The sequence below is a fragment of the Somniosus microcephalus genome, chromosome 7 (assembly GCF_052327205.1).
Source record: "Somniosus microcephalus isolate GS21.2 chromosome 7, FLI_Smic_1.0, whole genome shotgun sequence".
Taxonomy (NCBI): Eukaryota; Metazoa; Chordata; class Chondrichthyes; order Squaliformes; family Somniosidae; genus Somniosus; species Somniosus microcephalus.
This window is the reverse complement of record NC_140993.1, coordinates 16,769,148-16,782,245: the sequence shown is the minus strand read 5'-3', so window position 1 is coordinate 16,782,245 and position 13,098 is coordinate 16,769,148. Positions and strand designations below refer to the sequence as shown.

General features: G+C 44.5%; 1 protein-coding gene across 1 annotated transcript in view; it reads left to right on the top strand.

Annotated features, from left to right (window-relative positions):
- The window catches only part of b4galt6 (UDP-Gal:betaGlcNAc beta 1,4- galactosyltransferase, polypeptide 6), an 88,257-nt gene that overhangs the window by 54,452 nt on the left and 20,707 nt on the right, over positions 1 to 13,098 (top strand). The window contains exons 3-5 of the mRNA XM_085992262.1: positions 9,174 to 9,287; positions 10,855 to 10,979; positions 12,882 to 12,998. Of these exons, the coding sequence (XP_085848388.1) occupies positions 9,174 to 9,287; positions 10,855 to 10,979; positions 12,882 to 12,998 (356 nt within the window). The remainder of the gene's footprint in view (positions 1 to 9,173; positions 9,288 to 10,854; positions 10,980 to 12,881; positions 12,999 to 13,098) is intronic.

The following is a 13,098-nucleotide window of genomic DNA, read 5'->3' as shown; positions in this document are numbered from 1 at the left end:
TCAATGCGCCAAGTCCTTTAGTGTCGGCCGTGGCTCAGTGGGTCGCACTCTCACCTCTTGAGTCCGAAGGTCGTGGGTTCAAGTCCCACTCCAGAGACTGGAGCACATAAATCTAGGCTGACACTCCAGTGCAGTGCTGAGGGAGCGCTGCACTGTCAGAGGTGCCGTCTTTCAGATGAAACATAGAAAAATAGGAGCAGGAGTAGGCCATTCGACCCTTCGAGCCTGCTCTGCCATTCAATGCGATCATGGCTGATCCTCTATCTCAATACCATATTCCCGCGCTCTCCCCATACCCCTTGATGCCTTTTGTGTCTAGAAATCCATCTATTTCCTTCTTAAACATATTCAGTGATATTAAACCGAGGCTCCGTCTGCTCTCAGATGCACGTAAAAGATCCCATGGCACTATTTCGAAGAGGAGCAGGGGAGTTCTCCTTGGTGTCCTAGCCAATATTTATCCCTCAACCAACATCACTAAAACAGATGATCTGGTCGTTATCACATTGCTGTCTGTGGGAGCTTGCTGTGCGCAAATTGGCTGCTGCGTTTCCCACATTACAACAGTGACTCCACTTCAAAAGTACTTCATTGGCTGTAAAGCATTTGGGACGTCCTGAGGTCATGAAAGGCGCTATAGAATTGCAAGACTTTCTTTTTCTTTACAACTTAAAACACAGGGACACAGCCTGTTGCAAAGCTGCTGTCTCTGCAGCTTTCTCTGGGGCAGCAAAAAAGCAGAATATTTTTTGAATGATGAGAGACTGGGAAATGTTTGCATTCAGAGGAACCTGGATATCCTTGTACATGAATCACAGAAAGGTAACATTCAGGTACAGCAAGCAATTAGGAAAGCATATGGTATGTTAGCTTTTGATAAGGGATTAGAGTATTAAGAGTAAAGAAGTTTTACTACAATTATACAGGGCATTGGTGAGGCCACACCTGGAGTACTTGCCTTCGAGGGAGTGCAACGGAGGTTCACTAGAGTGGTTCCTGGGATGAGGGGATTGCCCTATGAGGAGAGATTGAATAGACTAGGCCTATATTCCCTAGAGTTTAGAAGAATGCGAGGTTATCTAATTGAAACATATAAAATTCTTAAGGGGCTTGGCAGGGTAGATGCAGGGAGGATATTTCCCCTGGCTGGGGAATCTAGAACCAGGGGTCACAGTCTCAGAATAAGGGGTCGGCCATTTAGGACTGAGATGAGGAGAAATTTCTTCACTCGGAGGGTGGTGAATCTTAGGAATCCTGTACTGCAGAGAGCTGTGAATGTTCAGTCATTGAGTATATTTAAGACAGAGATCGATAAATGTTTGGGAATTAAAGGATTTGGTGATAGTGCGGGAAGGTGTTGAGGTAGAAGATCAGCCATGATCTTATTGAATGGCGGAGCAGGCTCAAAGGGCCGAATGGTCTATTCCTGCTCCTATTTCTTATGTTCTTATGCCCTTGCAGCTCGCTTCCTTTCTGCTTTGAATATAGGGACACTTTGGGGGGGTGGGGGAGGGGGGTAAAGACAGCTGATGCCAGTCCCCAAGGTGTCTGTAATTTTCGGTTTCTCTGTAGCTGCAATAATCCACACCTTGTGCCGCTCGGGTTACCATTCTCACCAGCTTTCCTTAACAATTAAAAATGACATTCGGGTTAGTAGGTGAGATCTAACTAACCCTCTAATAGAGGAGGCTGCGGGGAGATTTAATTGAGGTGTATAAAATTATGAGGGGCCTAGATAGAATGGATAGGAAGGACCTATTTCCCTTAGCAGAGAGGTCAATAACCAGGGGGCATAGATTTAAAGTAATTGGTCGGAGGATTAGAGGGGATTTGAGGAGAACTTTTTTCACCCAGAGGGTGGTGGGGGTCTGGAACTCACTGCCTGAAAGGGTGTTTGAGGCAGAAACCCTCATCACATTTAAAAAGTACTTGGATATGCACTTGAAGTACCGTAACCTGCAGGACTACGGACCAAGAGCTGGAAAGTGGGATTCGGCTGGAGAGCTCCTTTCCGACCAACACGGACACGATGGGCCGAATGGCCTCCTTCTGTGTCGTAATTTTTCTATGATTCTATGAACTATGATCTGATGACTGGCTTACACTTGAAATGTTAAATTGCCTTTGTTTGTGTCACGGATGCCGAGTGGCCAAAAGCAAAATAGTGCAGTGCGGGTGCTGGGAATCTGACTATAATAGCCGAAAACGCTGGAAATACTCAGCAGCAATGTCCCCCCCCGCCCAGTGCGCGGCCCATTCAAAGTTTTTGCACCTGTGAGCGGGCTGCGCGGGACCCTGCAGGTGACCGCGCAGCCTAGCGGGAACATTGCTCAGCAGGTTGGGCAGCATCTGTGGAGAGAGAGGGAGAGAAACAGAGTTAACGTTCCAGGTCGATGATCTTTTGTCAGAACTGGAAAAAGTTAGGAGATGTCACGGGTTTTTAAGCAAGTGCGGAGGCGGGGCAAGGCGAGCGGGGAGGAAATATCAAAGGGAAGGTTTTCTGTTTTTATTTTCTGTTGTTGCTTCTGAACATTCAATTGGCCAGCACTCCATCTAGTGGGTGTACAACGCATTACACTTTGTTTCAGTCAGCCAGATGTCTCACCTGCGTGGGAACCCATCACCGTGCTTGAGAGGTCTCCAAACCAAGCTATTGAGAAATCCACACACCAGTACAGTTCCTCTTTGCGTGGTGTGGAATGCACACTCGCTCTTCTTTGCGCTACACCTCATTTTCCTAAGTCCAGAGAGCTTAGGAGCTCAGTGGCAAGTGACTAGGCTTTAGGACCACAACATAGGAACACAAGAATTAGGAGCAGGAGTTGGCCATACAGCCCCTCGCGCCTGCTCCGCCATTCAATAAGATCATGGCCAATCTTCGACCTCAACTCCACTTTCCCACCTGATCTCCATACCCCTTCCTTCCCCTAGAGTCCAGAAATCTGTTAATTTCAGCCTTCAATGTACTCAACGACTCAGCATCCACAGCCCTCTGGGGTAGAGAATGCCAAGGATTCAGAACCCTCTGAGTGAAGAAATTCCTTCTCATCTCAGTCTTAAATGTCCGACTCCTTAATTTGAGACTATGACCCTTAGTTCTAGACACTCCAGCCAGGGGGAAACAACCTCTCAGCATCTACCCTGTCAATCCCCCTCAGAATTTTATACGTTTCAATGAGATCACCTCTCATTCTTCTAAACTCCAGAGAGTATCGGCCCATTCTACACAATCTCTCCTCATAGGACAACCCTCTCATCCCAGGAATCAATCTAGTGAACATTCTTTGCACCGCCTCTAAGGCAAGAAATCCAATAGGGAATTCAGGAGAAACTTCTTTACCCAGAGAGTGGTGAGAATGTGGAACTCGCTACCACAGGGAGTGGTTGAGGCGAATAGTATCGATGCATTTAAGGGGCGGTTAGATAAGCGTATGAGGGAGAAGGGAATAGAGGGTTACGCTGATAGATTTAGATGAGGAAAGACGGGAGGAGGCTCGAGTGGAGCATAAACGCCGGCATGGACTGCTTGGGCCGAATGGCCTGTTTCTGTGCCGTATATTCTTCCTCCAATAAGGAGACCAAAACTGTGCACAGTTCTCCAGGTGTGGTCGCACCAAGGCCCTGTACAATTGTAGCGAGACTTTCTTGTACTCCAACCCCTTTGCAATAAAGGCCAACATGGACTTTCTCTCTTTTACCCTGTCAAAAGCCTTCATAATTACATTTTTTAAAAATCTCTCTCAGCCTTTTCTGCTCCGGTGGAAATAGTCCAGGGTTATTTGGAGTTAAGTGGGAAGAACTTCAGCCCCCAGAGGCTGATCTACGTCTCCCAGTGCCATGAATGGCTGGTTAATCAGCAACATTGCCTTGAAGTAGTGCGGTCCTGCCTCGCTCTGGCATTGGATTACCACAGAAACGTGACTTGGTTCGAATCTTCCACCGTCACTCGCATCATCTTAGAACCAAACCAACCCCTCAAAAAAAACCTACTTAGATCCCCATAGAGGATGGTCCACTTCTTCATTATTGACAAAACATTATTCTACATCCATAGGGGTTTCAGCAGACTTGTATGAAACATTGTGCTTTCATGTTATATTAATCATTCATGTTGTATTAGTAAGAACAAATAGTACAATCGTCTGTCGTAGCTTCTTGTTTTGCATTTTTTACTTGTTTTATTCCTTTTATTTGCCTGCAAAGTAGGAATCTTGAAGAATCTATAAGTAGCTTAACAGATGTTCCTGACTCATGAAGCAACTTACGATAGTCAGGCAAGGCGAAATATAAATTTTGACCATTGGCTTTCGTTTTCTTCTGGCCGGCCTCCCACATTCTACCTTCCGTAAACTTGAGGCCATCCAAAACTCTGCTGCCAGTGTCCTAACTCGCACCAAGTCCCGTTCACCCATCACCCCTGTGCTCGCTGACCTACATTGGCTCCCAGTTAAGCAACGCCTCCATTTTAAAATTCTTATCCTTGTTTTCAAATCCCTCCATGGCCCTCGCCCCCTCCCTGTCTCTGTAATCTCCCCCAGCCCTATAACTCACCGAAATCTCTGCGCTCCTCCAATTCTGGTCTCCTGCGCATCCCTGATTTTAATCGCTCAACCATTGGCGGCCGTGCCTTCAGCTGCCAAGGCCCTAAGCTCTGGAATTCTCTCCGCCCCTCTACCTCGCTTTTCTCCTTTTAAAACGCTCATTAAAACCTACCTCTTCATCTGCCCTAACATCATCTTGTGAGGCTCGGTGTCAAATTTTTGTTTTATAACACTCCTGTGAAGTGCCTTAGGACGTTTTACAATGTCAAAGATGCTATATAAATACAAGTTTTTCTTCAGCAAATATTTCCCTGCCTTCACTATTTTCTGCCTTTCTGTTAGACTGTGGGTATCTTGAATCCATACTCTGCTGAACTGGTTAAACTTTTCATCTGCATATTGTGGGCTGTGAAGAGTTACTATTTCATTGGGAACACCATGCTTATTCAACAGATCCTTTCAGCAATTGATGAATTGTGGAGCTGTGTCTACCAGACAGTTTCTTAAGCATCGGCTATATACAGCTCTCTGCCATTTCTGTACCTCGATGTCATGCTGATGAGAGTATGACGTCACCTGGGAAAGAAGATTTACAGAAGGTTCATCGTGATCTGCTAGGCAAAAATAACTGCAATACAGAAAACTCTTTTTTTTATCCGGGACTGGCGTGGTGCCGGTTTATCAAAAAGTCCGGATTACAGAGAGTTATAGTTAAAAGGTACGAGAGCTCCGTACACAGCAACAAACCCAGACTTCCCTGTTGCTTAGCAACAGGTGCAAGAACCCCGGCCACAGACCAAGCTTCCCTGTTGCTTAGCAACAAGTGCAGAAACCCCCGATTACACAGCCAAGAATCAAGAAACAGCCACTAATATGAAGAAAAACTTAACTGAACCTACTCCTGAATTTTGCCGGTTAACCGAGATTTCCGGTTGTTTGGGTGCCGGTAAATCGAGAGTTTCCTGTACTGAAGAACAATGGAGTTTATTTAAGTCTGTGCTGATGGATGAAGACGTTTTAGTATGTCGCTAAGATTAAAAGAAGGGTCATGGTGACATGAAATCTAAATGGCAAAGTCAGGAGGTTCTTCGAGAAAGTATCAAAAGTATTTCACTGGGTATAAAGGGAACAATCACCGTACAGCGTAGCGATGTGTTTATGCCAAAGATGGGAATTAATGCTATAAAGGTCATTGCAAATAGGGTCTGATGTAAGAAAACTACTAGGCACTTGGTCTAAGCATTAAACAAAGCTTTAATTGACTGTTTTACAACATGGAGGTCTAATTGTGTCCTTCACTAGTTCCTGTTAAGAATGTCCTGCGCAAGCTGGGTCCGTGCCCGAGCATTTATACTCTCCCTGGACAGCGCCACCCGCAGACCGCTCAGTTGATTCATGTCAGGGTCATTGGCAATTATAGCAGAGATGGCAAAGCATTTTTTTGTTAGTTAAGTTCCAAGTTAGTAAACACTTAGAGATTTATCAAGGTAGGATAAAGATATAGCAGATGAGCTGCCTAAATACTATTAGAGGAAATATTTATGTTTATGATATTAAATGCTATATTTGTTCCTCAAAACAGTAAGGTTCTTAAAATGTTGAAGTTAAGCGTTCATAGATCTATTAAGTAAATAGTACATGCAATAGTGCATAGGCATACACTCAATGTAATACTTCCAACGACACCCTGATGGATGGGAACTCAAATGTGTTACAGTTCTGAGCTCAGTCCAGGTTGATCAAACCCTTTGAATCCAAATTCTCATTCCAGTCCGTCACTTTGCACCTTTTCTGAGCTACAAGTTCCTTATCAAAATGTCCATATATGCCAAGTTACACAGACTTGATGCTGTCTTATTCACGTGTGTAGCTTTACATCTTTACACTGCAGAGTAGTGACTGTGGGTATTCTACATTACTTCTATTGATTGACGTGAGTGAAGACGATCTCTTATCTCTCCTTCCCAAGATTGCCAGACCAGCTTCAATTAAGTATCAATGGGCTAGTGTCTAACGGTACCATGTGTAGTTTCTCTCCGAATCTCGAGCATGATCAGCAGCAGGTGTTATCTGCTTCGGGAGGCCCACTTTAGCATCAACTGTGGCAGCACCCTCGCCTCTGAGTCAGAAGGTTGTGGGTCCGAGTCCCACTCCAGAGACTTGAGAACAAAAATCTAGGCTGACACTCCAATGCAGTGCTGAGGGAGCGCAGCACTGTTGGAGGTGCCATCTTTCGAATGAGACGTTAAACCGAGACCCCATCTGCTCTCTCGGGTGGACATAAATGATCCCATGATGCTATTTCGAAGAAGAGCAGGGGAGTTATCCCCAGTGTCCTGGGCAATATTTATCCCTCAATCAACATCACTAAAACAGATTATCTGGTCATTATCACATTGCTGTTTGTGGGAGCTTGTTGTGTGCAAATTGGCTGTTGCGTTTCCTACATTACAACAGTGACCACACTTCAAAAAGTACTTCGTTGGCTGTGAAAGGCGCTATATGAATGCTAGTGTTTTTTTATAGAAGGCAAATGCATGAAATTCTACTGTACAACTTCTGTTCTTTAAACTGCATAATTCTGCAGAACACAATCTGTTTTTGTGAAGTTGATTGAGGGTAAATATTGGCCAGGACATTGGGGAGAACTCCCCTGTTCTTCTTTGAAATAGTGGCCATGGGATCTTTTACATCCACCTGAGGGAGCAAACGAGGCCTCAGTTTAACGTCTCATCCGAAAGACTACACCTCCGACACTGCAGCACTCCCTCAGCACTGCACTGGAGTGTCAGCCTAGATTTCTGTGCTCAAGCCCCTGGAGTGGGGCTTGAACCCACAACCTTCTGACTCGGAGGCGAGGGTGCTACCATAATTAAACGACATATTTCTGTCCATGTCTCCTACTTGGCATTGCTTTTCTACTTCTAAAGGTGATACAGTCCCTGGGTAGATGTGCTAGAGTTGTTTCAACAGAAGTAACCGTGGAAGGCAGTATTGGCTCGAATTAAGGCATTTAAATCTGGCTGTGCTGCTGGACCTGATTCCCTTTACCCTAGAGTGCTTAAGGAAATGAGGAATGCTGCGTGGCAGCCACTGCCTCATGTATCTAATAACTCACTGAGGTCTGAGCTTTTCAACTAGTTCCAATGCATTGGAAGGAGGCTCGTTTGGTCTTGTAGGAACGGAGGTTCCTATCAAAAGACTGAGTTCGACTCAGATTATTAAATTAATGAACTTTAATGATAACAAACGAGTTCAAACTGGAAACTGCTAGGGGACATCAATAACAGGTCTATTCTCTCTGAGGACTCCACGAGGACTGATCCCCTGATCAGGAGAGTGACGTCATGACGTTCTTCCCGCCGTTGGGGCATCACGTGACTAACGGCATGACGTCATCACGTGCTGCAAAGGTAACTGGCATTGTACAGTCAAACAGTGTAATTAAAGGTACAGGCACAGACAGTAACTACATCGCTGTTAAAGGAATTATGTACAACCGCTCTGAGTCCTTTGGTGGCTCCGCCACAGTCTATTATTTAAGAAAGGAAAGTAAAGGTAGAGCACGCATTTATATAATGCCTTGCATGTCCACGGAATGTCCCAGAGTACTTCACAGCCAAAGAAATACGGTTAAACTGTTTTGCTGGTGTTGGTTGATTGAGATGTCGGCCAGGATACCAGGAGAGCTCCTTGTTCTTTGTTGAATAGTGTCATGCGATCTTTTACACCCACCTGAGCAGCCAGAAGGGGGCTTTAGTTTAACATCTCAAAGACAGTACCGCCCCCCCCACCCCCCAGCAATGTAGCACACCCTCCGTATTGAACTGAGGTATCGGCCTAGATTATGTGCTCAAGTTCAGGAATGGGGCCACCAGTGAGCCAAGGTGACGAGGAGGTTAGACAAGATAGCCCAGTGTGGATCACTACTTCAAAAGGGCTCACAATAGCTGTGCTCTTCCAATATAAAGTTCTTCATCTTTCGATGCTCTCCGCAGCCATCAAGATTAAATTGATGCGCCATCTGTCATTGCTCGTTTCCCTTGGCTGTGCCCTGACATGCTACCTAATATACAGAAATATTCATGCAAAGGAGAATTGTCATTTTTGGACTGTAAAGATATTAACATGTATAATCCTAAGCAAAGAGCACTGGCTCAAAAGCTAGTTAAATATGGGACAGAAGCACTTCTGATACGGGAATGGAATGTTTAGTGTGCTGGTCATCAGTGTCTATTGTTTTTATACACCATTTTTAAAACGAAACAAAATTTGTCAACTATCCTTCGCACATAGAATAGATAATAAAATACAGCAGAGATGTGATGTGCTTTGATCAGTTGTGCTCAGTGACATGAATCTTGTCATTCATGTGGAGATGACTTATGAAATGATACTGGGCGGCCTGCTGGTGGCGCTGTCTAGGGAGAGTATAAATACTCAGGCATGGGCCCAGCTTGCTCAGGACATTCTTTAACAGGAACTAGTGAAGGACACAACTAGATCTCCATGTTGTAAAACAGTTGATTAAAGCCTTGTTTAATACTTAGACCAAGTGCCTAGTCGTTTTCTTACGTCACTAAGGTTGTGTTGCATTTATTGACCATGCCACATTATCTTTTTCCCCTCTAGATTATCTTGAAGGGTATAATTCCAGTGAATACCTTGGTCAGAGTGGGACGTACCTTCCAGAAGATTTCACATATTCTCCTGGCCTGCCTTGTCCAGAAAAACTACCTTCTATGAGTGAGTCATATAAATAAACTTGTAGTACTGTAAATGAAAGCACTTGCCATTCCATCTGTGTCTGTAAACTTGAGGTCATCCAAAATGCGGCTGCCCATATCCTAACTTGCACCAAGTCTCATTCACCCATCACCCCTGTGCTCTCTGACCTACGTTGGCTCCTGATCAAGCAACTCCTCGATTTTTAAAAAATTCTCATCCTTGTTTTCAAATCCCTCCATGGACTCGCCCCTCCCTATCTCTGTAATCTTCTCCAGCTCCACAACGCCACAAGATCTCTGCGCTCCTCCAATTCTGGCCTCTTGAGCATCTCTGATTTTAACCACTCCACCATTGGCGGCCGTGCCTTCAGCTGCCAAGGCCCTAAGCTCTGGAATTCCCTCCCTAAACCTCTCCGTCTCTCTACCGCTCTTTCCTCCTTTAAGATGCTCTTTAAAGCCTACCTCTTTCTGCCCTAATTTCTCCTTATGTGGCTCAGTGTCAAATTTGTTTGATTAAGCTCCGGTGAAGCGCCTTGGGACATTTTACTACGTTATAGGCACTATATACATACAAGTTGTTGTAAAAGGGAGAATGCTTACAATAGTTTTTCTTCCAGTTATCCAACCATTTCCTTTACACACAAGTGATTCTACTCTCCGACAAGTTCTTTTTTAGTGAATGCGTGAGCTGCCAGTTGGACCTTTGGGGGTACCACAGATGCCTCCATATTAGTTGCTGTACACTAATTGTGTTTTTTTTTTTGCATTGTAGAAATAACTTTGCACTCAATGTATTACATAAACAGGTTGAGGGTAATGGAATATACTGTTACAATTCAGAGACTCTCCCAACACTTTAAACGACAACAACTTGCATTTATATAGCACCTTTAACATAGTAAAAAGTCCCAAGGCGCTTCACAGGAGCGATTATCAGACAAAATTTGACACCGAGCCACATATTAGGACAGGTGACCAAAAGCTTGGTCAAAGAGGTAGGTTTTAAGCAACACCTTAAAGGAGGAGAGAGAGATAGAGAGTTGGGAGAGATTTAGGGAGGGAATTCCAGAGCTTAGGGCCCAGGCAGCTGAAGGCACGGCCGCCAATGGCGGAGTGGTTTAAATAGGCGAGGCACAAGAGGCCAGAATTGGAGGAGCGCAGAGATCTCGGGGGAGGGTTGTGGGGCTGGAGGAGGTTACAGAGGCAGGGAGGGATTTGAAAATGAGGATGAGATTTTTAAATTCTGACCAGAGTCAGATGAGCAGAGGGTGTACGCAGGGAGATAGAAAGGATGGCTGAAAATTGCAGAGGTGGGACTTGCAGATGAGAATGAGGATATTTAAATCAATACACTGGGGGACAGGGGAATGGAACTTCGTATGAGATAGGGCGCTGGCAGCATAGTTTTTGGATAAATTGCGTTTTAGAGTGAAACTTTAAGAATCCATTTGTCTTATCTCAAATACCTGATGTAGAAAAATTTCAGCCACAAATTTCTCTACTCTTGGACGTGCAACCCTCCGCTGTGTAAAAACAAAAAATGCTCCTCATCTTCGCTGTTTTGCTTTTTTTTTTTCTCTTTTCAGAGGGGTTTATTGATGTTAACATGAGTGAAATCGGCATGGAAGAAATCCAGCGCTTATTTTCACAAGATTTAGAAATCGAGTATGGAGGCCACTGGAAGCCAAAGGACTGCAAACCCCGCTGGAAGGTGAGGTAGCAAATTGTGAACTAAAACGGTGGATTTTACAGAAAATACTAATGTAAACAAATCTTTTACAAGAAAATTGCCTGTCTTGTTGCACTCTGTCAATTAGTTGCGGCAAAAGCTAGTGAGAGCACCCCCACCCCCACTCCCAGCCACTCTTGGATATCAGTGCAACTGAGATTGCAAATCCCAGCAGAGTGGGTGGAATTTCATAGCATCGTGGATTAGACGTTGGCCCAGAAATTTGGGTCGGGGTCTTCCCGCGGGTGCAAGCCCCCGACCTGCACTTACCTAGTGCGTCGGCCGTTGAGCTGTGGGCCCGTGTGGGATTCCGATCCTGGGCCTGCTCCAACTGCCGGCACGCAGTGCTTGTGTATCCCAGGGGCGCAGTTAGTTCGAAGCGTCCCCTGGGATCACGTGGGCCATAGAGAGCCAATGGTAGCAGGGAATCTGTATTCATAGATTTGACAGGAAGACCTGTTAAATCTATGAATACAATTCAGCCCCAAAACATTAAAAAAAAAAAAATTATTTAAAGTTTTAGTTAAATCACATTTTTAATATAACTATAAATTACATGAAATAACTATTTTAAACAATAATTAATTTAAATTTTGAAAAAATTAATTACAGTTTCTAACGGGGCTAAAAATAAACTTACCTTTCTTTTAAAGTATTTAAAAATAATAAACCTGTGGAAAAAATGTTTTAATTTTACTTAATTCACCACTTACCTTGTTAAAAGCAGGCCTTGCGACGGCTTTTTAAAAGCGTAGCTCCTGGAGACATACCCTCCCGGAGAAACCTGCAAAAAAGAAAAACGGAAGTTCCAGCGTACGCGCTGCCTCTCCGGCGCACGCGTTCGACCTGTGAACCCCTTCCTTTAAGGGAACGGAAGTTCCGGTTTCCCGCGCATGCACAAAACCGGCACTTTCGTTGGGCCTATGCGTGAGTACCCAGCGCGTACTCGCCCGTGGGGACCCGAAGTTCTGGCCCGTTGACTTTTTTGGTCTATAGTTTAGTTTAACACTGCCTTAGCTAGCTGAATCATCGAGAGGTGCCTTAAATAATTGAATGGAAATTATGCAGTATAATGCAATAAGATGCTACAGCTAACAAGTTTTCCTGATGGGATGCTATAATTTATGGTCCGCTTAATTTTCTTTACCTTTCATTTGTAACTTTCTAAAAATTTTGGGCCAGAAATAAGACATTCTTGATCAACCAAAATTCTACGAATTTGTGTAGCACCGAACTGAGCATAAGCTGGCAATAATGGCATTTTATATAAAGTGCGACACAGTTTTTTATAAAAAGGATGCCTTCAGCATGGGGGCTAAGTATTCGGGGGGAGGGGGAGGGGGCAAATGCTTTTTTAGGACACCGACTGAGTCCAAAGAGTTGGTGTATTGAACCCTTATCTAACCCTCTTAAATAGGGTAAAGTTTCAAAACATCTCCAGTTGGTCATATGAGCATAGCCTTTCTGGAAAATATTCATTCCGAGCGCAAGATAAAGTTGCTATCTCTGTAATCTCCTTCAGCCCTACCCCCCACACCCACCCCACCCTCCCGAGATCTCTGCACTCCGCCAATTCTGGCCTCTTGAGCATCCCCGATTTTAATCGCTCCACCATTGGCGGCCGTGCCTTCAGCTGCCGGGACCCTAAACTCTGGAATTCCGTCCCTAAACCTCCCCGCCTCTCTACCTCTCTTTCCTCCTTTAAGACGCTCCTTAAAACCTACCTCTTTGACCAAGCTTTTGGTCACCTGCCCTAATATCTCCTTATGTGGCTCGGTGTTAAATTTTCTTTGATAATTGCTCCTGTGAGGCGCCTTGGGACGTTTTACTACGTTAAAGGCGCTATATAAATACTTGTTGTTGTAAGATTGTTGTATTTTACAGGTGGCAATACTTATTCCATTCCGCAACCGTCATGAGCATCTCCCAATTCTATTCCGGCACTTGATTCCGATGCTTCAGCGACAACGAGTGCAGTTTGGCTTCTATGTTATTGAGCAGGTAATAACTTTTACAATTAAGGTTGTAGAAGCTAACTGGACCAGAGGTAGTTTTTTTTATTAAAGGTAGGAATTGGACCACAGCTTCATAACCTTTCTAT